Raw genomic sequence first — 27,982 nt, 5'->3', positions numbered from 1 at the left:
TCCCGTAAAGTATGTGTCCAACACACGTTATTCATTAGAGAAAAGAGAAAGGTTCTTAGGAAGAAAAGCAGCCAAGTGGGAATGACCAGAGGTTTCACTGAGGTCGTGGAATTAATTAGGGATATAGAATTGACTGGGAGAGCTAAACAAGTCATAGCCCAAGTAGTGAAGTCAGAACCACAGGAGCTTGGGATAGCATGGGGATGTCATGCAGAGGGCAGAAATGTAGACCAGCAAAAAATTGGAAAATGAGGGGGTGTCTCTCAAACAGGGAATGGCGGAACAAATTATGGTAATATGATAGTGATGGAATACTATTGTGCTGTAAGGGATAATAAACAGGAGTATTTCTATATGAACTGGAAAGACCTCCATGAACTGATGCAAAGTGAAATGAGCAGAACCTGGAAAACATTGTACACAGAGACTGATACATTGTGGAATGATCAAATGTAACTGACTTTGCTACTAAAAGTGATGCAACGATCCAGGACAATTCTGAGGGACTTATGAGAAAGAATGCTATCCACATCAAGAGAAAGAACTATGGGAGTAGAAATCCAGAGGAAAACATCTAATTTATCACTTGTTTATATGGGTATGTGATTTAGAGTTTGGGGTTTAAAAGATTGCTCTGTTATAAAAATGAATAATATGGAAATAGGATTTTGCCAGGAGCCATCAAAGACCATGTTATTTGACACAGTCCACATGGAAGCCAGGGACTGAAAAGCAGCCCCCAGGAAGGATGGAAACACTCACTGAAACTCCCCAAAGCGACTTTCATTATTAACATTCCCTTATTGGAATTGCTGTGATTATTATTCTTACTTAGCCCCAGGAAAAATAGATGACAGCAACATGCTTGCAGGGTTTATACAGATGTCTCACTCTGTCCCCCCAGGATATTACCAGGAGAGCCCACTTACAAAATTAAACCTAAGAATTCTTATATACCCACTTAGATAGGACCCTCTTGTCTAGGTATAAAAACTTCTGGCAAATCTGTGCTCTGAATTCCCTAACTTATATCTGGGTCATGTTGATTCTACCCACTGATCCTGCCCTTAGCAACAGTGTTTCGTTGACTATCTCCCTAGACTTCCAGTCTGTTGTTAGGTTCCATGGAAACATGTATGTTGAGAATGAAACTGTGTGCCAAGTATATGTGTGATCATGAGGGTATAAAATAAAGCCAGGCCTCAGCCAAAGAGGAGCAGTTTATCTTGTGAAACCTGTGCTGCAGGTTGAATGCAAAAGCTGTGTTCCATCCATCATTTTGCTGACACCATCCCACCTCCAAGACAACATCCCCTGTGCTGGCCCACCCCACAACTGAATTTGAGGGTTAATATATACATAACCCAGTGGAATTGCTTGTTAACTCCAGGAAACAGGGGAAGGGAAGAAGGGAGGGAGACAACAAGAATCATGTTAACCTTGGAAAAAAATTTTTTAATTAAAAATATAATTTAAAAAATTTTAAGTAATATAGGACCAGGACCTGAGACAGGTACACATTGGGTGCCTGGGAACCAGAGCAAATCAATGAGCAGCATCCCCAAAGGAAGGAGGCTACGAGATGCTTCCTTTATTGAAGAATTCAACCCAGTTTGTACACTGGAGCATTCCATATTGGTTTTGTGAATTTTGCATTTGCAGATATAGGTATTAATACCCTGGGGAAAGGAAGGAAAATAGTTTTATTTCCTTGTGACTTTGGCTCAAATGCACATTCCATTTCTGCTCATTAACTCTTTGTAAAAAATGTAATTTCTATTCAAATATTTAATGGGAGAGGGGTGACTTAGTAACAGGAGAGAGTGAGAAATGGACTAAATGTAAATGTTCTGAGAGAAAGTTCTGTATGGCAACAAACATGTGTTATGTTGACTCTTATGAGAAGTCCCAAAGATGGAACTTGGCCAATCTATTTAGAGATGGGAGGATCTAGGAGACCTACTTGATACAGAAGTTAAATACATGCACATATATATTATATATTTGATTTTAAACCCAAAATGAGAGAGGGAGGCAGATTCCATTTGAAGCAACTGAACAAGACATAAAATATATGAATAGACTCAAGAAGTTTGCCCATCCACTGCCTTCCATAATTTTAATGTAACATAGACGAGACCTATTGAAGTTGACTAACTCTACCAAAAGAATACTTCAGTATATTTATGGCGATATGATCTCATCAATGTGGAAACTCCTTCCAATTGCATGAATTACCATCCATCCAAATCTTTTCATTCAGTGGGGGTGTTATCCAGTTTCTTCAATAAGTCTTCCACATGGCATCCACCCAGTGTCTTAGCATAGAGGGAGAATTTTCTTTATGTTTTGTTTTGTTTTTTAACATGCCATAGGTACCACTGCAGAATACCACTTTTCTATTAGTTATCCCTCCCACATCCCTTTCTGGGCACACGTCTTATGGATGACATGTTTCATGCCATTTCATAGGATTACTGATTTAGAGCTAGAATAGATCATAGAGGTCATCTGATCCAAACCTATATTTTACAGATGATGGAACTGATACCCAGAGAGGTAATATGACATGTCCAGTTATGCATATGCAGTTAGTGAGTGGAAGAGGTAGGATTTGAACTTGGGTCTAATTACTCATTTGATACATTGCCTCACTTCTTGCACACAAGCAGTACAAGAAATGTAAATAGGCTGCCATACTACCAGTATGTTGCAGCCTATTTATACCAACCATCCATCTCTACAGTCTCCTTTGGGTGACCCATAATTTTGATTATTCAGAGGTTGTAGTGTTTCATGATTCATATTCATACTGGAAGAGTACTAGTGTTAAAAATATGAGGTTTTGTACCATCTGTCATCTTTTCCCTTCTTTTGGCCTCTTTCCTTATTTCAGATATTTAGAAAATTAATTACTAAGTGCCTTAAAAAGCCACATCATCTCCTCCACAGAATTTTTTCTCTATGTAACTGATCAGGTCCAGTAGCTTTGCTTAGTTTCATCTTCTTAGGCACCATCATTACATATTACATTGGTTTCTAAGGAAATGGAGCCCAATGGGGTGCTTCTACCATCATCACTGATGAGAACTGATCACAACAAAAATGCAAACAGAATTGTTCTATTTTGTTCTCTTTCCAGTTTCATTTCCAAATGCTCTTGGGATGACCTGGTTCACTTAGATTTCACACCAAGTTCTCATGCAGGGTTGTTGAATTGCCTTTCTCTGTTTCATGAAGCAATACTATGCATAATTGTACATCCTCTTTTTCTGTAATGTTTTGCAAATGAGCTGGTATTCTAAAGTGGTACTATCCTTGGCTGCCAACTCTTTTCACTTGGCAAATAGGTCAACTATTTGTTGGCTGAATTATTCTGGAACATTTTGATGCAACTGTTTTGTATCAAACCTCTAAGAAATGGTGATATAATCACTCTTTACTTTAATTCATTTCCCATTTGAAGGAATTGACTGATTTGACTGATGAGCTTATGTGAGTGCAATATGGCTGCTCTGCCATCCTTCTACCCCATCTCCTTTTCTTTCACCTTCCACTAGATTTCTTACTTGCCCATTCTTGGTCAGAATTAAAGCTTTTTACATCAAGACCTCCATGAGAAGAAGAGCCTCGGACATCAAGTCTGACCTAGTGCCAAGTGCCCTCCCATCCCTCAACAACATCCACTCCTCTGAGATTTAGTCTATCTAGATATATCATTCTATCTACACCTTTATTTCAATCATCTATCGACCCTAGGCCATTCTCCTTCCTCAAGGCTCACAATTTTCCCTACCTCCTGCCCTTCCTTATATGTGGGGATTTCAATATATAATCTGATGTCATGGATCCCATTGGTCCCCTCAAACATGCCAGACTGCCTATTGACTTCCTTTAATTTGTATGTGTCTTGTACCTTTCCTCCACTTCAGTCACACATGGGGCTATGGCTATGGCCTTGTTCTCCCCACTATCCTTCTACATACTTTTATCACCATGCTCTAGAATTCTGGAATCCTTCTTTTTGATCACGACTCCTAAAGCTTTCATCTCTCCTACCCAGCTCTCCCCCTACTTCTCCAGCTCTTCTTCATCCTCCACAGATAGCCAGTGATTCTACTCTGTTTCTTCATTCCCATTCTATAAACTTCAAAACACATATTCTTCAGTCTTCTATTTAAAGCCCTTTCCAATGTGGCTCCATGCACATGATTACTCTTCATGCTCTTTGGCTCATTGGCTGCTCCGTGAATTCAGCATTTCAGCTCTGCCTTTGATCCTATTCTATAGGCTATCCTTCCAGGCCTGGGATTATATTTCCTTCTCATCTCTGCCTCTTAGAATCCTTAGCTTTCCTACCAGGCTTCCTACCTCCTTCAGAAAGACTCCCTGGATGTCCCTACTAATTATTAGCACTCTCTTCCTCTTCAAACAAGCTTATGTCTATTTATCTGTTTACATGTGGTCTCTTCCAGTAGAATATAAATTTCTTGATGGGAAGGACTTTTTGCCCCCCATTTTTGTCTTACACATAATGGGAACTTAAACAATCTTTCTGGCATTATTTGTCAAACTGGTAGCTTGCTTAAATAGGTCAGGTTGGACCTACACTATCTTTTCAAATTAATCCTTTCTTCTAATTTTGATATCTACTTTGACCTTCACAATGACCAGACAACAAACCAACAAACTACACAAAGGCAAGTGATTCTGAAATGACTGCTATGTCACTAACCAGTCGTTTCCTGTCTGTTAAGATAGAGCCAATTTCATTTTTTATTATGCCATTCAATGCTCACCACTTCCGGCACCTTCTGATTCTTTATGATGTACAGGTGTAAAGAGGCCTTTGGCCTCTTATTCTTGTTTCCCAACCAGATCTTCCAATATTGCTTTTCGCCACCTCTGCTTATGGCCACTTTTGAATTGTAGTTGCTGAACACCAAGATACATCCTGACTTAATGTGGACAGTTTTGTCAAGCTCTTTATTGAATTTCTCTAGTTTGGGGTTTTTTTTTAATCCTCTGAAATGGATGCTGGTACCTAAGCTATAATTACCTTCCTGATGGGCTGTTTGTTTATACTCAATGTGAGAACAGCAAGATGAGATGGCTAAGCAACTCATGAAATGATGTCTCTTATTGCCTTTGGGCTCAAGATGAAACCACCTCTGCTCATGTCTGTGTTCACCCCTCCAGGGAGACTCTGTTCTCTTTCAGGAACCTCTTTATATTTTCTATATAGTTTCATTTATAGAGAAAATGTCAATACAGCTGTGGCTCAGTTCTTCTAATAACGCGTCAACCTATTGGTTGCAGGACAGAGATCACACATGAAGTATGCTAATAGTCTAACACTGGTATTGGTAAATCTAAGGGCTATGCCAATCTTTGTCCTATTTGAGCTACTCAAGCGCCATTAGTATGGAAGTGGGCCAGGGGTATTTGGAACTGTTTTGTATGTTTTCTCCATTCACAGCTCACTAGGACCAAAAAACAGATTACTACCCAGTGGCCAATGATTTGGTGGTGAGTTTCTCTCTCCTTCTCTCTCCTTCAATGGGAGAATCCTTGGAATGCTGGAACACTATCTATCATTGGACTTGTTTTTTTTTTTTTTTTTAGTTTTATCAATCATTTTTATTGATAAAATTAATAAACAGTACACACTCCAAATACACATTTCAAGCTTTTGGATTACAAAAATAATGGATGCGTGATGAAAACTTACTACTCAAAATGAAACTGTAAAACCCTACATTAAGTCTCAGAAAAACACAATATATCTATGACGGTTCAAGAGATAAATTAAATCAACTTTATTTACAAAAATACTCATCAAGCTTTATTTTTTAAATAATAGCTGCCTCAAGATTGCCACATACTAATTCTTAATAGTGCAGCTTTTTAAATTTAAGTTAATTGGGATAAAAACAAAATATTTATTTTGAAAATCTGCCACCAAGTACTGCTTCTTAATAAGACAGAAGACAGTTACCAAACAATTTTAAGGAAAAAATATCTATTTTATATATCGAAAATCTTCACTAAGGCCTCTGGAATAAAATTTATTTTATTTTAAATAAAATATACCCAATGTTTGGGAAGTTTGAGATGTTGCTTTTAACTCTTGTTGGCAATAACATGAGTCTCTACACACCAAGAGATTCTGCTATAAGAGCAGTATTTCAACAGATGATCTATATGGAATTTATAATCTCTGTGAATTTAAGAAAGCTTAGTTTCTACTTTATTGGCTACTCAAATAATGGCCCAAACTTCAAATACTTCTTTACGTTGTTATCTGTTTTGAAATTTCACATGGTGGTAGTAACAAACAACTTATGGTTTTATAAAATCCATGAACATGAACTACCCTCCAATATCTGTTTTTGTATAATGGCCATAAAAAAATCTGAAAATTACTAGGAACAGATGAGCTCAGGGGCAGAGAGACCCATTATAATAGTTTTTTTTGCTTCTGTTGTCAACACAAGAAAAACAGCTTTTATAAGGAATAAAGGGTGCCTTCTAGAAATCAGGTGAAAACTCATGTTTACTATTAACAAGGCTAAAATAAATATTGTTTATTTTGCCCACTTCAAATCTCTCTATTCCTGGTTTGCCATATTAAGCCTTCCAACTGTGACAGTTGGGTAAAATAGGTTAATATTCCTAAAATCAGTCAGAAAACAAACCTGATCAAATTCATATTTATTTAGGAATCCAAACCTCACCCCTCACTCCCAAAGTAGTAGTTCAACCTACTGAATAATCTTGTCTATATGGTTTTCTTTCTCAGAAAGTAGGATAGCTTTCTTTTTCATCACTGAAAAGATAGTTTCTACATTTCTTCACCTTCAGTAAGTTATGGACAGTTATTACCCCAAAATGGCTTTATTAACTATGGTATGTTGCTGACAAAAACAAAAGCACCTCTTTAGGATCTAGGCTTGAAGAAAAAAACATCCAGTTTATGGTCTATGCCACAAAAACAAAAGATTATCAGTTTTAAAAATGATCTGACATTTGAAAGGCATTTCTTAAGAAATGTAATGTGAGGCCCACTAAATGTAAACTATAATAATCATTTGCAAGCCTTCCTATCAAATAGAGATCAAATTAGGAATGGACAAATTTCCTCCCCCCCTTTTTTGTAAGTCTAAGAAAATGTGGATTTTAAAAAAAGGTATAATCTCTATGTAGAGCTTTACCTTAGGTATATATTCAATATTTGGATAAAAAAGTTAAGAAAACAGCATTGCAGGGGGCCCTGGTATCAGTAGTTTCTATATACAAGAATTTTTATTTGTTTACCTAACAACAATGGCTTGAAGTTTCCACTTTCCCAGTACAAAGTTTAATAAGAATAACGTCAATAACAACCAAATATTGATCTTCCGCTAATATCTTTTAAAAATGTCATTTGCCAGTGTATTATACATAACACAAAAAGAATGAAATGAAGGGCTGATTTAAGATTGTAATTTTTCTGGTGCTCAATTCATTAGCAACTTTCAAAGTAAACCCTGGTTCCTTATTAGGAGCTGTGCAATAGAAGCTCAGTGATTTTCCAGGATCTTCAGCTCTTTCTCAGGCTCAAATCACCGTTGGTTACCAATGCTGACAAAGATGTACTCTCTGATGCATCATCTTTTTTGAGGCTCAGGAATGATTCTCGAGTTATTTGGAGGATTTCTCTCAAGCCCTTGTTTTCTTGTTCAAGTTGAAAAATCCGTTCCTGCTCCTTACAACCTTGCTGCTCATCAATTTCAATAGCTTTCCTCATTACTGCTGCCATTTCAGTAATCTGGTCCACATGTACTTGTAATTCCTTGGAATGTTGCTCCTTTAACTTCATTATAATACCTGGGTCATCCTTTTTGCTGGCCATTAACAACCTAAACATTTGCTCTCGGTACTTGCTCATTATGAGTTCTAAAGCAGACTGGTGTTCCTCAAGCGATGTGCGTAATTCTTTATTTTCTTGCTGCAATTCTCTGATTTGCCTGTTTTCTTGCTGAATTCCCATAACTAATGTAGATCGTGGTCGGTGTCTTGCAACCTCATTAAGTTCTTGAATTTCTTCTTGATACTGTTTCATTGCTTCCACTCGCTTGTTGAGAGCCGTAGTTTGTTCAATCAGAGATTCTGCTGCATTGTCATGGTCTCTTAATCGTTCAACAAGTGCTTTAGCATCTGCAAGAGCTTTTTCAATTGTGCAGCTCATTTTCTCTCGTTTCTCTTGCTGCAGCAGCAGCCGCCGCCGCCGCCGCCGCCGCCGCCGCCGCCGCCGCCGCCGCCGCCTCCACCTCCAGGTCGGGCTATGGGTGGGCTCTGCCGGCAGGGCCCGGCTGCCCCTGGAGGGCCGGGCTCCTTTCCTCCTTACGAGACCGCTGCGTCGGGTTAGGTCCCCTCAGCAGGTGACGGCAGAGTTGGGCAGAGACAGCAGTAAGAGGAGGCGGCCGGATCTACCCCCCATCTCGGAGTGGGGGGCGGGCAGCTTCTCTTACCCATTGGACTTGTTGAGTACAAACTTTACTGGCTTGTTGACCCTGCAAAGCCTATATGTTACTAGCACAATTTCTGAAAACTCAAGTATTTACTAGGTTCTAAGAAGGGGTAGAAGGAGACACTTCAGTGAGATTTAGTGAGATTGCTTCTGCTGGGTGCACTGAAATCAACCAACAATTTGTTGCTGAGCTGCAGCTTACTTGTTAATGTTTGGCAACAAGATTTGCTCAAATCTTTGGCAAAGGTAAGATGATACGGGGCAGCTAGGTGGCACAGTGAATAGGACACTGGGTCCAGAGGCAAGAAGATTCAGCTTTCTGAATTTAAATCTAGCCTCAGACATGTTAGACAAGTCATTTAACCCTGTTTGCCTCAGTTTCCTCATCTGTAAAATGATCTGCAGAAGGAAATGGCAAAACATTCCAGTATTTTTGCCAAGAAAACTCCCCAAAGGGTCAGACATGAATGAAACAACTAAATAATGAAAAGATGATACAACAGAGCTCTCCATACACTTCCTGCCAATTTGGCATATGTGGACTTAATTCATGGACCACTGAAAGGACAAGGTCCAATGCTACTGTTTTCAACACACTTAATATTCTAAATTAGTTAATTAAATAAAATTTTCAAAAAAAATAACGGATATTAATTTAAAAATGGAATTGCACATTGGCTACAGGGGTGGGATAGAGGGGAGGGAAAGAACATGAATCATGCAACCATGGAAAAATATTCTAAACTAATTAAGTAAAAATTTCAAAAATAAAAAATAAAGGATATTAATAAAAAATGAACACACTTGTGAGGCAAATGTGTATTTCAGAGTTGGGAATTCATGGAATTATTCGCCCAGTTCATCAGTGGCAAAGCTGGCACCAGAATGTAAATCTCTTAACTCCTAGATGAAGATTCTATTTCCTGTGAGACACTACGATTTTTAAGTTCATTGTTGATAGGTCTTAAGTCACCAACAGCTAACACAATGCCTATGTCTCTCACATACCCAAATGCCTTTTCAAAGAAGACCAGACCAGTGGATCCAGTTGTATACAGTGTTATCCTAATGGTTAACTTCCTTTAAGCCCAGAGGTACATTTATGTTAGAAGATACAGTAGAACTCATTGGAAAAGTGGGGAGGGGGACATCTTATACCTCAACAACCCTGAGATCTTTCTAGATCTGTTCCATTTCTCTTTACACTGTCCCATTCCCCTTTTTCTTCTTCCTTCCCTCCTAGACCAGAAAGTCCTTTGCTAGTAACAATAGTCCAAATGAGTTCACTGTTCACTATAAAAGAATCATATATTTAGAGCTGGAAAAAGTCTTTGTTCCAACCCCTTCATTTTGCAGATTATGGAACAGAGGCCTAGTTGAGGTATCAACCTAAACTTGAATTCAAAGTTTAAAGATTCCAGAATTAGCAGACCCCTCAAAAGGGTGTATCATTCAGCTTGTTGTTTGTGGACAGGTTTTGGTTAACTCAAATCTGCTTGAAAACCTCTCGGAATGGAAAGAACATGACCTCACGTGACAGACCCTAGATCTTCCTTCATTGTTCTTTCATTTTATTTTCAGAATACTGGTTCAAGAATGATGCGCGCAGCTCACAAACCCTAATTTCCTTTTCTTGGCTCATATGTTTCCTGCTTGATTTCTTTTTTCTGTTGAGCACATGAGAAAGTGTGTTAAATTGAAACTAGAAACATTCAGACATCTGTTCCCTGTACTGTGGAAAACCACAGCTCTGAAAGGAGTAGTAGCCCACCCCCCTGATATAGCAAAAGTCCAAATCCTCTGTGATCTGAGAGGTAACTTTCCAAAGAAACCAGGAGGAAATGAGAAGTTTTAGATTTTGTTTCAAGTAGGCTTGTTCAATATAGGTTACCAAATGATGCTAGAATTTTTGTGACAGTAACCCTAGTTAAATAAAGAGGGAGTAAATGAATGAAGAAGGATTTGTTAAGCACTTACCATATGCAAACAGTCCTATGGAAAAAAAAAACAAGACTGTCCCTTCTGTTAAGGAACTTGCATTCTAATTGGAAGAGACAACACAGACAAGAAGGTTCGAGCTGCAAGTTAAAATGTCTAGTGGTCCCAAGTCCATCTTTAATGTTTTCATTGACAAAATCACATCTGTTTCTGATGCTGAACCATTAGATAGTAACAAGTATCAAACATACACACACTGTACTCTCTCTCTCTCTCTCTCTCTCTCTCTCTCTCTCTCTCTCTCTCTCTCTCTCTCTCTCTCTCTCTCTCTCTCTCTCTCTCCTCCCTCCCTCCCAGCAATTACAGTATAGATTTAAAGTCGGGTGACCTGGGTTCAAATCTTTGGGCAAGTCCTTTCCCTTCTCTGAACTTCAGTCTCCCCTCCTTTTAAATGAGGAGATTAAGCTAAATGATCTCTAGGGTCTTTCCAGCCTGGAGTCCCTGTGCTTCTCTTCATACCCAGATCATTATTATTATATCCTGCTGGGGCAAAGTGGGGCAGTCCCACCCATCTCGAGTCTCTCACACACGGGTCACCCTCTACTCAGATGTCAAAGTGATCTTTCTAAAGCACAAGACCAACAATGTCACCCCTCCCAATAACTACCAGTAGCTCCCTGTCACCTCCAGCTTCCAATATAGTGGTCACTGTTGGATGTTCAAAGCCCTCCATAACCTGCCTCCCCCCCCCCCATCTTTTCTGTCTTCTTGCACTTTACGGTTCCCTGTGTATTCTGGGCTTCAGTGACACTGCCTCTTTATTGTTCCTCCAACAAGACACTATCTCTCACTTCCAGGCATTTTCTCTGCCTGTCCCCCATCCCTAGAATTCTCTCCCTTCTTCAGCTCCATATCCTGGCTTCCTTCAAGTCCTGGCTAAAATTTCCCTCTATGGGAAACCTTTCTCACTCCTTCTTAAGTCTAGTGCCTTCCCCCTAGGATTATCTTCAATTTATCCTGTTCATGGTTTGTTTATATGTAGTTGTTTGCATGTTGTCTTTCTCGCCACCTCCATCCAGCTGGGAATTCTTTGAGAGTAGAGATTGTATTTTGCTTTTTTTGTATCCCTAGCTCATGTGAATGACACACAGAGTAGGTTTTTGAAAACAAACAAACAAATAAAACAAAACAAAAAAACAACCCTTATTTTCTATCTCAGAATCAATATTGTGTATTGGTTCCAAGACAGAAGAGTGGTAAAAGCTAGGCAACTGGGTTAAGTGACTTGTCCAGGGTCACACAGCTAGAATGTATCTCAAGTCACACTTGAATGCAGGACCTCCCTTCCCCTGGCCTGGTACTCTATCTATCCACCTAGATGCCCCTACAGAGTAGGTTCTTAATAAATATTTATTGATTGCCTGGCTAATCCAGCTATCCTTGGAAATAACTCATGCATACTAGAAGGCCAACTGTGCCTGCTATACCCGTTCTTAGACATGTTCACAATCTCTCTATTAGGGCCTCCCTGAGAAGATGACTTTCTTGAGAAGTTGAGGGCACCTATTAGAGAAGACTGACCGCCTGTACCAAGTTCTGAACTGCCCTAGAAACATATGATTTGGTCTCAACCAAGATGACTCAACTAAGGGTGCCTCCAGGCCAACAAACTCACTATCTACATCTTATACAGCAATGAATGAGTTCAACCTAATTATTTGTCAGATATCCACAGGAATAACCTGATGGAGAGCAAATAGTGTCTTGTGTACAAAGAGAGGAAAACAAGATGTGTGTGTACATATATATAATGATGGTGTCATCTCTATTTATATGTAAATATATACTTATACATATATAAAAATAACATATACATATATGTGGTGCTTTATAATTTGCAGCGTTTTGTGTACAAACAGAGCTGAAAGCAACAGGAGACAACTGAGGTGTCTCAAGGAATAACAGAGAGGGGAATAGAAAAAATACCAGAGCAAATGGAGTAACAATCCCAAAAGTCTCACCCTCTAATTTAACCCTCTTGTTTTCTAGTTCAAGAGAATATGATTTCAGATTTAGAGCTGGAAGGGACCTCAGAGTCAGTGTTTCAATTAGATCTTATTAAGCACCTACTATGTGCCAGGCACTATGCTAGGTATCAGGGGTGCAACAAAAAACAAATCCCTGCTCTCAAAGAGCTCAATAATGAGGGAAACTCCATGAAAATTATGAATGAAGAAGGTAAATGCAGAGGGAAGGCTCTAAAATGAAGGACTAGAAAAGGCTTCTTGAATGTGGTAGAAATTTAGCTGAAGGAAGCCAGAAAGGAAAGATAAAGAAGAAAGGCATTCTTGGCAGGAGGACAGCCAGAGAAAATACTAGGAGTTGGGAGATGAAGGGCCATATGTGAGGAACAGCAAGGAGGCCAGTGTCACTAGACCAAAAGGCATATACATGGAGGAGAATAAGGCATCTAGTCCAACTCCCTCATGTTGTAGATCAGAATTGTCAAAGGTACTATAGACAGTAAGAAGGCAGAGCTGAGATTGGAACCCAGCTTCTCTGACTCCACAAGTAGTCATCTTTTCATTGTGCTATGATGTCTTGCTCGGCAATAAGCAACCTTCAGAATATGGAGGCATTTGCAAATAACTGCTATGGTTGGACAAGGAAAGGAAAGGACATGGAAGAAGCAGTTGATAGCAAAAGGAAAACAGATAGATAGCAATACTGGCTGGGAAGGAAGGAAGGGAGGGAGAGAGAGAGAGAGAGAGAGAGAGAGAGACAGAGACAGAGACGGGGGGGGAGAGAGAGAGAGAGAGAGAGAGAGAGAGAGAGAGAGAGAGAGAGAGAGAGAGAGAGAGAGAGAGAGATCCTTGTTCAGAACTTTTCAGTGAATGAAAATACCAACCAATGAGTTGCATTGGACAACTCAGAAAACAATTCATGGGAAACCTCTAGCTGAGTGAGCAGCCACAGCACCCAGCCCACCCACCACTTGCATGGGCCCTGCAAGACTGAGCAAAGTTACCCAGGCTGCCTGGGAACCAGCAAACGGATGTCAGAGCGAGATGCTTCAACTGAATATGGTTGCACAGAGATGAAGCGATATTGTGGAGAACGGAGGGAAAAGAGCCCTGAGCTGTTCCACCTTGCCCTCACTGACCACAGCATCTGATAAAGCCCATGGAAAAAGCACTGGTTTCCTCTGACATAGAATTGATTATCTCAGTTCAATCTACAGTTTCTCTCTGTCTCTGTGTGTGTGTGTCTCTCTCTCCCTCTGTTTCTCTCTGTCTGTCTCTCTCTCTCCCTCTGTCTCTCTCTCTGTCTGTCTCTCTCTCCCTCTGTCTCTCTGTCTCTGTCTCTCTGTCTCTCTCTCTCCCTCTGTCTCTCTCTCTGTCTCTGTGTGTGTGTCTCTCTCTCCCTCTGTCTCCCTCCCTCCCTCTCCTTTCCTCTCTCTGTCTGTCTGTCTGTCTGTCTCTCACACACACACACCGAAATTGAGTTATTTTGTGACATTAAAGAAGCACAACATACACACACAACACACAAGACACCTCTCCTAGAAGTGGGCACTGGAGGCAGAGCAGGTCTATTTTGGGGACCCGTTCATCAGCTGAGAAGCAAGTAATGTGACCAAACTGTCATCTGAGAGGGCACCTGCAGGCTTTGTTTTCAGAATTTCCCAGGCTCCAGCTCCATCAGCCAATCACAACTTGCTCTAAATTGCCTCTGGGCCCACTTATGTAGTTTTTCCATGTAAAATAAATTATATTCCCCCACCCCAAAGTAGAATCCAAGAACCACAGAATGAAAGCATTTCCCTCTCCCCCATTAGTCTGTATATGTATTATTTGTATTTATATACACTCTGCACTGACTTCTCTGTGTACATGTTATTCCCCCTACCCTTCCCAAGCAGATATAAGCTCTTTGAAGCCAGGGAATGCTTCATTTTTATGTTTGTATCCCCAAGGTGGGTGGCAGCTAAAAGGTGAAGTGGCTAGAGCACTGAGACGGGAGTCAGGAAGACCTGATGTCAAATCCAGCCTCAGACAATGGCTGGGTGAACCTGGACAAGTCACTTCACCCTGTTTGCCTCCATTTCCTCACCTGTAAAATGAACCCTGGGAAGGCAATGGCAAGTCATTCCAGTATCTTTGCCAAGAAAACCCTAATGGAGGTCATAAAGAGTCACACATGACTGAATTTGAGAGCTGGAAGAGCTGTCAGGAGGTGAAGAAAACAAGTCGGGCATCTTTTTTTCCCAGATGCCAACATATTCATTTGTTTTGCTACAAGAGAAGGATTTTATTGGAGGGGCTTTTGCGAGTTATTTTGAAGTAACAGATACCCTAAAAAGAAATAATGATCAATAAAATATTTTTTGATGAAACAGAACAAAAAAGAAGTCCAGGAAGGCAACAAGGAGAGTGATTTGGTTATTCCCAAACAGTAGAAGGGCTTCCTCATTAAAGGAGGGTAGGAGGGGAGTAAGGGTGCTCCTAGTCCCTTCTAGGTGGTGGCTGAAAGTCCATTTGTGGAGGATGTTTAGAGGGCACATTCTTGTTTTGACAAGAGACCTCTGAGGCTCTTCCAACTCTAGGATTCTTTGATTTGAGAAAAGTCATTAACTCTCAACAGCCTAAATTGCTATCACAGGATCTTGTGTGAAGATGTGAGCTCCATGAGGGCAAGGACTGGGTTTTCAATCTAAACTATGTATCTCTCCTGGGCTCACCACATAGCCCTCCAGACACAAGAAGGGCTGGTTGTGAATGAATGAATGGAGCAGATCTTTAGCCAGGGGCACCACTCCTGTGTTGGGAGAGTCGATAAAACCATCAGAGAACATCATTCATACCTACAGTGTCCTACAGAACCTGTCAGGACTCTGAGAATAAATACAATATAAATGAACCTCTGCAGGGTGCAGAATACAGGGAGGAAAGGCTCGATCTTGTCTTCAGAGAGACATTCCTGGCTTAAGGTTCCTCTAGGTTCCAAACGGTCTGGGAGCCGCACAGGCAGCAGCTGTAGCTATGTTTTAGGGTTTAAGATGAATCAAATCATTTTGTTTTAAATTGGTTTCTAGGGAGAAACACAGGGCACTCTAAAGCTAAAGAAGGCTTCTCAGAATGAGGTAGCATGGTGTAATATTGGATAGAATACTGGGTTTGGAATTATTAGACCTGGGTTCAAATCCCACCTCTGACATTTACTACCTGTGGCAAGTCATTTAACCCATTTGGGCCTCAGTTTCCCCATCTGTCAAATGAAGGCTTTGGCTAGATAGCCTTTAAGATTCCTTCCAGTTCTGGACCCATCATCTTCCTATAACCTGCGAATTTATAATTCTAAAGAGATTTCCTTCCAAGACTTGTGTTATAATCCTCCTTCCTTCCCCTGAGCCTGATCCAACCCTCCAATATTTTTAGACTCCTCTCTGAATTTCCTTCCACTTACTGATACCACATTGTAGGGCAAGGTGAGTGTCTAGAGAAATAGTTCCTGTTTCTTATCAAGTACTAAGGGAAACCCTGGATCCCCAGATGAAAATGCTTTTACCCTCCCTCAAAAGAATGTACATTCTTTAAGGATAGGGACTCTGTTTTTGTTTTTTTGTTCTTTAAATCCTTAGCACCTTGTTCAGTGCTTGGCATAGAACTGGCACTGATTAAATGTTTGTTGGTTGATTAAACCATCCTGGAGAAATCAGTCCGGATCTTTCCTGTGCTTCTTCACATTCTACTTTGTGTACAGATTTTGTTTTGTTTTGTTTTTAAATAAACCCTTACCTTCCATCTTGGAATCAATAATTAATACTATATATTGGTTCCAAGACAGAAGAGTGGTAATAGCTAGGCAATGGGGGTCAAGTGACTTGCCCAGAGTCACACAGCTAGGCAGTGCCTGAGGCCAGATTTGAACCCAGGACCTCCCATCTCTAGGCCTGGCTCTCAATCCACTGAGCTACCCAGCTGCCCCCTGTGTACAGGTCTTATACACTATAAGCTGATGGCTTATAAGGTGGTTTTCCACCTTTTTTATCCAGAGGATTCTGCAAAATGCTTTACTAATAGATTTTTTTGAATTGGATCAAAAAGAAACAACAATGACCCAAAAGCAGAAAACACTCTCCACAGAGATTTATTCATTGTAAACAAATACATTGGCCCAGGAGTTATCTCCAAACGCTTTGTCCAGAAGAAGATGAGTCAATAGACCATCTACAGGAGTTTAGGAGAAAACCAGGTGCTGCAGTCCTTGAGACTGGCTTCCTCCTCCATTGTCCCCTTCTCTGAGCAAACAGGTACTCTAGAGCTACAGCCAGAGTTTGAGGACCTGAGGAAACTGCCTTTCTAGTTCTTTTAAGAGTAAAGTACATTCTAATCTATTCCTAATAAGTATGAAGAATACTTATGGCAGTGTAGTAACCTGCAAATGCAGAAACAGGAATCCTGGGTTCAAATCCTAGCTTTGCTACTTAGCTGTATGGCCTTGGGGCAAGTTAATTCTCCCCTCTGGGCCTCCATTTCCTCCTACAAAACATGAAGGGGTTGGCCTAGCTGATCTCTTTGGGCCCTTTCTGCTCTATGATTCTATTTTCCACTGGAAATTAGGGGGGAAAAAACCACCCACGAATGAATGAGATTCATGTTTGAAATTAATTTACTTATAATCCTAGCAATTAGCAGCACCTGTGATGAATATTTTCCCTTCCTGGCTTGTAACATAACAAAACAGTAATTAATGAAACCAGAAACTGAATTTGAATTATAGTAAGCGATGCCATATTAATGCTATTTCCTTCAGTCACTGCCACTGCTGTTGTTGAAGGAGACGGGGACCCTAAAAGAAGGTAGCAGCTGCCTTTACCACCCTTCCCCTGGGCTCACACGGCCCCACTAATAATTATCCTCAACACCCCCCTCACAGGTTCTCCAAACCTGAGAGGCTTCCCAGAAGTCAATTTCCCGCCACGGTCAGGGCTGGCAATGAGGGACAGGAACAAGGAACAGACAATTTTCCAGCTATTCCAATGACCTTGACAGTCAGGCAAATGGTGATTTGCATAAATTAGACATTATATTTGAAAAGACTTATAATCAAGTAATTAAAGATGATAAATAGAGGGTAGATTCCACCCTCAACACAAGCAAAGGGATGAGCCAGCTAATGTCTGCTGGAGATCGCCCTGTTATAACAATCCTGGGGCATTGGGTCTCTTTTCCCTACCCAAGGAAGCTTTCCCTCAAAGAAGAAATTCACCCTTGGGATCACTATCTAGGTCAAACAAGGGCCTTGCTCAGCAGCTGCCCTGCCCCTGGTGTGGGCAGGGAAAACAGCCATGTTTCTGGGGAAAGGAGGAAAACAGAAAACAGGGGAATAAGATAGTCCATGTAGGGATAATTAAATTAATGGCCTACAATGAATCATTAGGAGAAACTGACCTGGGAGGCAGATATCTCAAGAGTTCTAGGTTTGTTGTCATTAGATCCATTCTGATCCTACTCTGCCACTAGACTAACCTCTATGGCCCTGGGCAAGTTTCTTAACTGCACCCAGACCTCAGTTTCCTTATCTCTAGAGTGAAGGGGTGGGGCAGCTGGGTGGCTCAGTGGATTGAGAGTCCTTCCCAGAGATGGGAGGTCCTGGGTTCAAATCTGGCCTCAGATACTTCCAAGGCAAGTCATTTAACCCCCATTGCCTAGCCCTTTCTGCTCTTTTGCCTTAGAACCAGAATGCAGGATTGATTCTAAGATGGAAGGTAAGGGCATTTCTTTTTTAAGCCTTCCTGAGGGGTCTCCCGTATGCCAGGTACTTTGTATTCCTGGGGATACAAAGACAAAAAAGGCAACAATTTTTGCCCTCAGCGAGCTTACATTCTCTCATGTGGAAAACAATATACACACATGTAAGTATATGTGGAATTCAGAATGAACACAAAATAAATATAAAGCTGTTTGGTTCAGTTGACAAACACTTGCTGAACTGAACCTTGTAACATCTTCCGTTTATCTCTCAAACGCGCTTATGGAAGTCGGTGAGGGCAGTCCAAGTCACCAGGAGGCCACGTTAGCCCGTCCTCCGTGTGACCAGGGAAGGTGGGAATCCTCAGGGGTCAGCGGGGCCCCGGGTGCCATCTCCCCACTCCCATTCCTGAGCAATGACAGGCCAACAGAGCGTCCTTGGACCTGCTGAGCCTGGAGACACAACAAACACGCCACCGGCTTGCTCTTCTATGTCTCAAGGTCTTGGGAACCAAGACGAGAAGACAGCTTTGAAGCTAGACTCTGAGCTCTTTGGGACTCTTTTCCTTTGTAACTGCAGGAGTGGCCAATAGGGCAGCAAAGGAAAATAATAAACGCTGGAGCTGATGTGGCAAAATTGAGACACTAACGTGTTGCTGATGGAGTTGTGAAGTGATCCACCCATTCTGGAGGGCAATTTGGAACTATGTGCAAAGGGCTTTAAGAGTGCCTGTCCTTGTATCCTTTGTAACTGCGGGCCCTGGCTCGATGTCTCATCCACAGAGAGTGCTTAATAAAGGCTAATAACCGACTGAGCGCAACAGAGAGGGGAGAGTGTAGACAGGGCAAACAGTATTCCCATCCACCCAGGACATCAGAATGGCATAGCCATGGGGACTATGGAGTGTATGACAGTATAGGGATTGTTTACCATCTCACAGAGGGAGAGGGGAGAGAGGGAGAGAATTTGGATCGCAAAATGTCAGAAAACAATTTTTTGAAAACTGTTTCTACAGGTAATTGAAAAAAATAAAAGGAATTAAGAACAAAGTAGAGAATGACATAGACCCATGGACCTGAATTTCAGCAAAATTTCCACCAGTCTTTCATGTTATTCTCACAGGTAAGAGAGATAGACAGGGTTGGAGTCAAGGAAACCAGAGTTCAAATCCAGCCTCTGACATTTGGTTGTGTGACCCTTGCCAAATCACTTACCTTCTCTTTGCCTCAATTTTCTCAACAGTAAAATAAGGATAATAATAGTACTTACCTATCTCACAGGGTTTTTGTGAGGATCAAGTGAAATAATATTTGCAAAGTGCCTGACACCTACTATTCATTATATAAATGCTTATTCCCTCCCCTTCCCCAGAGGAAATTATTAGAAGATGAAAAAATGAGCAACATAGAGTGGCAATGTGTGGTAGCAAGAAGAATCCTGCCATGGAAGCCAGGAAAGCTGGGTTCGAGTCATAGCTCTATCCTGACTGGTTCTGTGTGACCCTGGACAAGTCATTTCCTTTTCCAGGGACCCTACACAACAACCCTGGGAGGTAAGGGCTATTATTATTCCCATTTAACAGTTAAGAAAACTGAGGTCAACAAAGGTTAAATGGTTTGCACCCTATCACACAGCTAGTAAGTATCTGAGGCCAGATTTGAATTTGGTTCTTCCTGACTCCAGGACCAATGTTCTATCCACTGTGCCACCTTGCTGCCAAGAAGTTCCTCCAATGCCAAATCTGGTGCAATTTCTAATATACCACTTTTGGCTTGTATCAATAATTCTGGTCCGGTGACTAAAGCTAAGGTACTATACCTGTGGTTCTTTTCAGCCCCCTGCAGGGAAAATGGCACCATCTTGGCAAGAGCTGGCACGGTGATGAATTATGTGACACTATGAATGGCTTATAATGACTCATGCCAGAAACTGGGTGAAAATTCATAATAATATGTTTCTGTATCTCTAGTGTCCAGAACAGAGTTTTTACATAGAGGTGCTTAAAAATATTTGTTGAATTGAATCTAATTTTCATCGAGGCTACTCTCGCTAAGTATAAAAACCATTCTCTAAAATGGGGGTCCCCAAACTATAGCCCATGGGCCATTTATCTGACCCCCAACGCACTTCTGGAAGGGGCACCTCTTTCATTGGTGGTCAGCGAGAGGAGCTCGGCATCACTCACGTACAGTGCTACTTCCGGTGACATAATCCTTTGCGTCACGCCATGTTCTGAGAGTAACTGAACAAGAACGAGGTGCCATGCAAAGGATTATGTGGCTGCACAATGGAAGACTTCAGCATGGTGAGCAGCAATCTGGGGAAGGGGATTCCGCACGGTGTATACTGCTGCCCGCTATAGTGGTGGCAGTGACAGGCCTGTGCAAGGTGTGACAGACTCATCACAGCCAGCGCTGCAGCCTCCGCTATCCCAGACAGCATATACAGATTGGTTCATTGTTTGTTTTTTTTAATAGTCTGGCCCTCCAACGGTCTAAGAGACAGTGAACTGGCCCCCTGTGTAAAAAGTTTGGGGACTCCTGGTCTAAAAGATGTTTTAGAATCAAACTCTCAAGGGGGTTACTTTACAGAATGAAACAAAAATAACAGCAATATATATTTAGAGCAAGCATTCTAAATCTTTTGGTGGCATGGGTCACTTTGACAGTCTGGTGAAGCCTAAAAACTCCTTCTCAGAAAACTATTCTTAAATGTATAGAGTAAATAAAATACATGGGATTCCAAAACAAACCAAAGGTTATTGAACATATTGATGCAATTCTTTTTCCTCATCCAAGTTCACAGATCCCATTAAATCTATCCATAGACCTCAGGTGAAGAATCTCTGATTCTGAGGAACAAAAGCCCAAGTAGCCTAAGGGAAATAATGACAAAAGAATAGGACTAAGTGAGGCCTATCTTTGCCAGATTTCAAATTATATTATAAAACTCTAATTTTTGCTTATTTAAAACAAAGAAAAACAAAGGCTACATACAGAACTTGGAATTGAAGGACTTGGATTGGAATCCCAAGTTTTCATGTGCTTAAGATCATTCATTTACCCTCCCTGGGTCTCAGTTTCCTCATTTGTTAAAACAAGCAGATTGGACTATATTACCTTGAAGGGCTCTCCTAGCTCTCTATGTCCATAATGTTATGAGTTTTATAATACATTTTCCACCTAATGTGTAGCTATTCCTTTCTCTGTTGTAGCAGAAAGGGGAAGAGCCATAGTTGATGGCTCAATGAAACATTCTAGCACCTTCTAAAATCTAAGGACTTGGGGGCAGCTGGGTGGCTCAGTAGATTGAGAGCTAGGCCTAGGAACAGGAGGTCCTGGGTTTAAATCTGACCTGAGACACTTCCTAGCTGTGTGACCCTGGGCAAGTCACTTGACCCCCATTGCCTAGTCCTTACCGCTCTTCTGCCTTGGAAGCAATACATAGTATTGATTCTAAGACAGAAGGTAAGGATTTTAAAAAAATCTAAGGACTCTAAATGATAGGACAGAGTTTAGAGATTAAGTCCCTGTGTTTTACTGAGCTGCAGAGAGAAGTGACTTACAGAAAAGTCACAATTTTTTAAATTTTTATTTTCAGTTCCAAATTTTCTTCCTGCATCCTATTGAGAAAGAAATACAATACCTATTATGCATATGAAGTCATGCAAAATACATTTCCATATTAGCCAGAGTGTGGGGGGAAAGCAATAAAAAGAAAGAAAAATATGCTTCAATCTGTACTCAAGCGTCCCTCCGTTCTCTGGAGATGGGGAGCATTTTTCATTGTGTCAGATCACAAAGAGAATTAAGGGCAGCACCAGGGCTAAGTTCTACTTCTCCCAATTCCCACCTTAGTACAGGAACCTCAGACACTGTGAGTGCTCTTGGTCCAGTTTTTCTTTTACAGACCTGTGATTTCAGCCTAGAGAACCATCTAATAGCACTGTGAGGCACCATTACCCAGGTCAGAGAGTAGACATGTATCAGAAGGAGAATGTGAGCCAGAGGCTTCCTGACTCTCTGTCGATTGGACCATATTGTCTTTCAGTTGGCCAAGGATCAGGGGCAAAGAGGGGGAGCCCGGCCTGCTGGGGTGGGCCAAAGTTAGTTCTGCGAGGATTTGGAATTAAAAGGTAATGTCACAATGACTCCTTTTTGTGACCTTTAATTGTGGTAAGGATTTTAAAACAATCAAGAACCCCACTTAAAAAAACAACAACAACTTGACCTTTACATTTCCAATTATTCCTGAACTGCTTAACTAACTAAATTCTCGTAATTAGTTTTTTGTGAAGAACAGTTAATAAACCACACTATTCAGTCTGCTCTTTGATAACCTATTTGCATGAAAGCCCTAAGATGGATTTTAATGTCTCCAAGGCAAGTCATAATTCAACATGTTTACTCCCAAACAGGCAGAGTTTGGTCTCGGCCAGCTGTGTTTACTGAGGCTGGCGTTTTTTCTTTTTCTTTTTTTAATCCTCTTTTTATTGATATCATTTGTTTTTATATCACCTTCCTTTCTGAATAAATCCTTCCCCCTCATTTACTCAGCAAGTCATCCCTTATAACAAAGATTTCTTTAAAAAAAGAACTCTTATCTTCTGTCTTAGAATCTATACTAAGTATTGATTACAAAGCAGAAGAGTGGTAAGGGTTAGGCAATTGAGGTAAAGAGACTTGCCCAAAGTCACACAGCTAGGAAGTATCTGAAACCAAATTTGAACCCAGTTCCTCTCAACCCCAGACCTGGTTCTCTATCCCAAATTGCTTAGCCTTTGCCACTCTTCTGTGTTAGAATTGATACTAAGATGAAAGAGAAAGGGAAAGAAGGAGGGAGAAAGGGAGGAAAGGAAGGAAGGAAGGAAGGAAGGAAGGAAGGAAGGAAGGAAGGAAGGAAGGAAGGAAGGAAGGAAGGAAGGAAGGAAGGAAGGAAGAAAGGAAGGAAGGAAGGAAGGAAGGACATTAGGTTTAAAGTCAGAAGACCTGGATTCTAGACCTTGATCTAACATTTAATGTCTACCTGTGAGAGCTTGAACAGAGCACTTCACTTTTTCAGAACTTGAATTCTCCCTCTATGAAATGAGGAAGTGAGAATAAGCAAAAATGCCCTTTCCAGCTCTGACATTCTAAGAGTTTATGAATTCACAGGCCTGAATATGACAATTGTGACCATCATGTCATAGGACCAAAGATTTCAATTTGGAAAAGACCTTAAAATATCCATCCAACCTCTTTATTTTATAGATGAGGAAATGGAAACTGACTTGCTTTGAAGTCACAGTTAGTAAAGATCTGAGATGAGATTTGAACTCAAGCCTTCTTGACTCCAAGTCCAGTGTCCTATTCACTTACTACACTGTTAATTAAAAAAAAAAACACTCTTCTTCCTGGGTACCCATAGCATTGACAAATAAGAGGCTTCTCTTACTTACAGGACTACGACTCTTCCTATGCGGCCCTGTGTCTTTGCCTTCTCTGTCCCACAAGCCACCCCAATCATGACAAATGGAAGGAAGGCACTGCTCTGCTCCATGGCTTGCTCCCTCCTCCCACCTAGACTGACTCTTCTGCTCATTAGGAAGTTAAATCTTGTAGCACACTTCCTCTATTGGAGAGAGAGCCTTCAGTTCCACTGAACATCAGCCAACTGCCTCCTCAGAGTTCTTGTCTCCTGTCTCCCACCATGAAATATGGAAGGGAGCACAATGAGACGTCTAGTGGAAAGGAAGGAAGAAGTTGAAGGGTTTTCTTAGTCATGATTTAGATCCGCAAGGACAGAGTCCAAGGGGACCAGGTCCTCCCGGTAATTCCCTCTTCTATCTGGGAATGCACTACATTCAAGGGGAGAATCCCTCCTTGGCGTCTGGCTACCTAGCACCTGGAAGAAGCAGATGAGAAGCAATGGAAGCCATGCCACCCTGTTGCCTTGGGCTACCAGCAGTATTGAACACGGCCAAATGAGCATAGGAGGACTTGTACAATTCTCTACTGGAAGCCCCCACTCCCCAGCGTAGATTGTTCCCTGACCATTTTGGTCCTTGTCATTAAAATCACTCAGGAGTCCAACAACAAAGGCAGGGAGATTTTAGTACAAAGGCAGAGAAAAGAGCACTAGACAGGGCCCACGAAACTTCGAAAGTTCAAGCATCACCCAAGTTACTTGACTTCTGTTGGCAAGGTCTGCTCATGCTTCTGCCGGTATGACCCTGGCCAAGTCATATTATTTTCCTGAACCTCAGTTTCCTCCTCTGCAAATTAAAGAAACTGTTCTTGTAAGTGCCAACTTCACATGGTTGTTGCGAGGATCAGAGGAGATGATGCTGGTCAGGTTTTCTACAAACCTTCAAGTGCTTCATAAAGAATAGGTGTGAGCACCAGCCACTGGTCTGACAGCCCTCTCCCAGGGCTACAGAATCCTGACTCAGACTATCTACTTGTTAGAATAGTGGCTGCTATTTAGTAGGTGCTTAACAGAGGGTGACTGGGTAGCGCAGTGGACAGAGTGCTGAGCCTCATCTTCCTGAATTCAAATCTGGTGTGAAGCCACCTAACTCTGTTTGCCTCAGTTTCCTCATCTGCAAAATAAACTGGAGAAGGAAATGGCAAACCACTCCAGTATCGGTGCCAAGGAAACCCCAAATGGGGTCACAAAGAGTCAGATGCAACTGAATCAACTGAACAACAAAAGGTGCTTAATAAGTTTTATTGATTGATTAGGAGCTCACGACAAAGAAAAATAGATGGTCAGGGGAGGCTGTCTGAGGATGAGCAAAGAGTTAAAAAGGAAGGTCCAGCTAGTCTCCCAGAACCAGTCCTGCCTCCCTCTACTCCAACCCCACAGGGAAACCACATGATGCCTGAGAGTAAGGTCAGGTTGGGATGAGGAGAGCAGTCCTGCTGCACAAATTGGGTGATTTTCCCGTTCATCAGCTGTGCCTACAGCAACTACTCTGAAGAACTCTCTTCCTTACTGACCAAGGGCACAGAGAGGAGGCAAGACACTTGGAGGGGGCAGCAAGACCAATGCTGAGCACCCCTCCTTCTCCATTACCCTCCTCCAAACTTGGCAAGGCTATATAACTAGACCTAGCTCAGTCCAGCTGCAGCATCTCTGCCTGCTCAACAACCTATGATCATGCCTTGTCGTGGAAGATGGTTGTTCCATCATACAATGTCTTGCATAACAAACCACATGCCATAATGGAAAAACAATGGGCATGAGTATTAGGAAATCTGAATTTAAATCCCAGCTCTTGGGGGCAGCTGGATGACTCAGTGGATGGAGAGCCAGGCCTAGAGATGGGAGGTCCTAGGTTCAAATCTGACCTCAGCCACTTCCCAGCTGTGTGACCCTGGGCAAGTCACTTAACCCCCATTGCCTAGCCCTTACTGCTCTTCTACCTTGGTACTAATACACAGTATTGATTCTAAGATGGAAGGTAATGGTTTAAAAAATTAAAAAAATTTTAAATCCAAGATCTTACATGTACCATAGGAGAAAATCATGTTTTTTTTTTGTGCCTCGGTTTCTTTATCCATAAATAAGGACAATATCTTCACTATTTACTTTACACAGTTGTTTTGAGAAAAGGGCTTTGTCAACCTGGAAGTTTGATAGAAATGTGAGCTCCAATATTGTGGCCCTTCACTGGAGTTTCAACATGGTATCATTATACTCAAGTCATACCATGAACTAGAGTTGGAGAGGGCATCTTCTGCCCTCCCAAAAATACGACTTAATTGAGAATGATCCCTTAGCACAAGGCCTGGCACAAAACAAATGCTTCCTAAATGTTCACTGATTGATGAAGAGAATGATAACAGTAAAAGATTCCATCTCTCTAGTTCTAGAGTTCCATGAATTAGGTTGAATATTATCCCCACTTTACAAATACGGAGGCTGAAGTTAAGAGACTTGCCCATATATCTAGTATGGGATGGATTTTTGCCCAGATTTTGCCCAGAAAAGACTTGGTTAGGAGTGGAGGAAGTAGGGTCACATGATAACAGTCTTCCAATATTGCAATAATTTAGGCTTGTTCTTCGTGGCTTACAGGGTAGCAGTTACAGGAGATATATTTCAGCCCAACAGAAGAAAAAGTTTCCTAATAATCAGAGTTGCCCACAACCACGCTACAGTAAATGCTTACAGTTAGACTGCAAGCTCCTTGTGATCAGGGACTATCTTTCTTTTCTCCTTTTCAAAAATCTGTATCCCTAGCACTTAGCACAGTGCCTGGAATAGAGTAAGCATTTAATAAATATTTGTTGACCATTGACTTCTGAACAGAATTAGCTGCCCAGGAGGTGATTAGTTGCCCACCCCGGAAGTGTTCCTGCAACAACTAGATGACGCCTTGTCGGTGGAAACTCAACTTCCTTCAAGGATCAGCTTAAGAGCTCCTTTCCACAAGAATGTTTTCTTGATTTTCCCAACTGTTAATTACTGCAACCAAAATTACTTTGTGTTTTAGGATGAATCAACTTATCCGTATACATGCAAAAATAAAATAAAAAACAGATCCTATCTAAAAACATGGAAATGTTCTCTATGGCTTCACACGTGGAATGGGTTTGCTTGTCTTCTCAACAGGTGGGGAGGGACTGAAGAAAGAGAGAGAATTTGGAACTCAAAATTTTTAAAAACTACTTAAAAATGCTACTGGTGTACATGTACAGGCTATTTCCCTCTAGCAGAGTGTAAGCTCCACGAGAGCAGGGATTTTGCCTGTCTTTACATTCCCAGTCTAGCAGAGTGCCCAGCAGCTCGTAGCACAAGTGCCTAATAAACACTTATCGACTTGAACAGGGTGGTATACAGGGAACTTCTGCATTGGAAAAGTGGACCAGATTTGACACCTCCAAGCTTCCTTCCAGGTTTGAGACTCTTATAGTCCAAAATAAATTACTGAGTAACAAGATATAATTGATGTGTCAGAAGCAACCAATCTAATAGCTGTGTCAGTAAAGGCACCAAAAAGTATATCCACTGAGTCACTAGGACTATCTATCATAAGCTGCATCCATCCAGGAGCTATCATCCATTGGAACCCTGGGAGATTCCTGAAGTTTAAAATAAGGACTGGCCTGTCTGCCTTGTCCCTGTCTGGAATGGTTCAATCTTCTTCTGAGTGCTCATCTGCCCACTTTCAGATTCTTGGGTAAAAGGAACTGTTTTTAAATGGTTTTTACTTTCTTTTCCATTTCAGGGAACTCCTCAGGGAAGGGACAACAGGATTTCCTAGAATGGTGCCCAAGGGCATTAGGGAAATGTTAATTAGCTTTTGGCCTATTACTTTTCCCCCCAAGAGCAAAAAGTATAGTTATTGCTCAGATGCAAGGTGGTGTACAGCCTGACAACTTCAATTAACAGTAAGTTGCTTTGGCAAAAAAACAGCTACAAATTCTATAATGTTCCTGGGAAACAACACACCTACTCAAAGAGATGGATTAGGCATCCTTTCTTGGAGGAGCTGAAAGGGCCATTCTCCCTTCTCCCAGTCAGAGTGAAGGCTAATGTCTCTCCTGATACCTGATAAGTCAAGTCAAGGCCTTTAACCCCTGGACATCAGGTACAAATTTAGTTAATTAATCAGAAATATTCTTTTCTGTGAATCGGCATTTCCACTGATTACCATTCTCCTGCACAAAACTGGGGTGCAGAGAAGAGCAGATTTGTGACTGGATGGTCATCAAATCCAACTTTCACATTTACTTTGAGTTTTATGTTCACATTTAAGGGATGAAGTAACTAAGATTCAGAGAAGAGGAG

The 27,982-nt window shown here is 41.3% G+C and overlaps 2 protein-coding genes across 3 annotated transcripts in view; both read right to left on the bottom strand.

Annotated features, from left to right (window-relative positions):
• TOX2 (TOX high mobility group box family member 2) overlaps positions 1-27,982 on the bottom strand; it is a 335,418-nt gene that overhangs the window by 207,928 nt on the left and 99,508 nt on the right. The window lies entirely within an intron of this gene.
• LOC100618526 (FGFR1 oncogene partner 2 homolog) lies at positions 7,391-8,507 on the bottom strand. Its single transcript, XM_056811741.1, has one exon. It carries the CDS (start codon positions 8,228-8,230, stop codon positions 7,583-7,585), a length of 648 nt encoding a protein of 215 aa, XP_056667719.1. The 5' UTR covers positions 8,231-8,507; the 3' UTR covers positions 7,391-7,582.

Source organism: Monodelphis domestica, chromosome 1 (genome assembly GCF_027887165.1).
Source record: "Monodelphis domestica isolate mMonDom1 chromosome 1, mMonDom1.pri, whole genome shotgun sequence".
Classification (NCBI taxonomy): Eukaryota; Metazoa; Chordata; class Mammalia; order Didelphimorphia; family Didelphidae; genus Monodelphis; species Monodelphis domestica.
The sequence above is the reverse complement of the archived record's forward strand: the minus strand, read 5'-3'. Positions and strand labels throughout refer to the sequence as shown.

Coding starts and splice junctions, on each gene's coding strand:
- LOC100618526 (XM_056811741.1), bottom strand. CDS start 8,230: ATGAGCTGCACAATTGAAAAAGCTCTTGCAGATGCTAAAGCACTTGTT.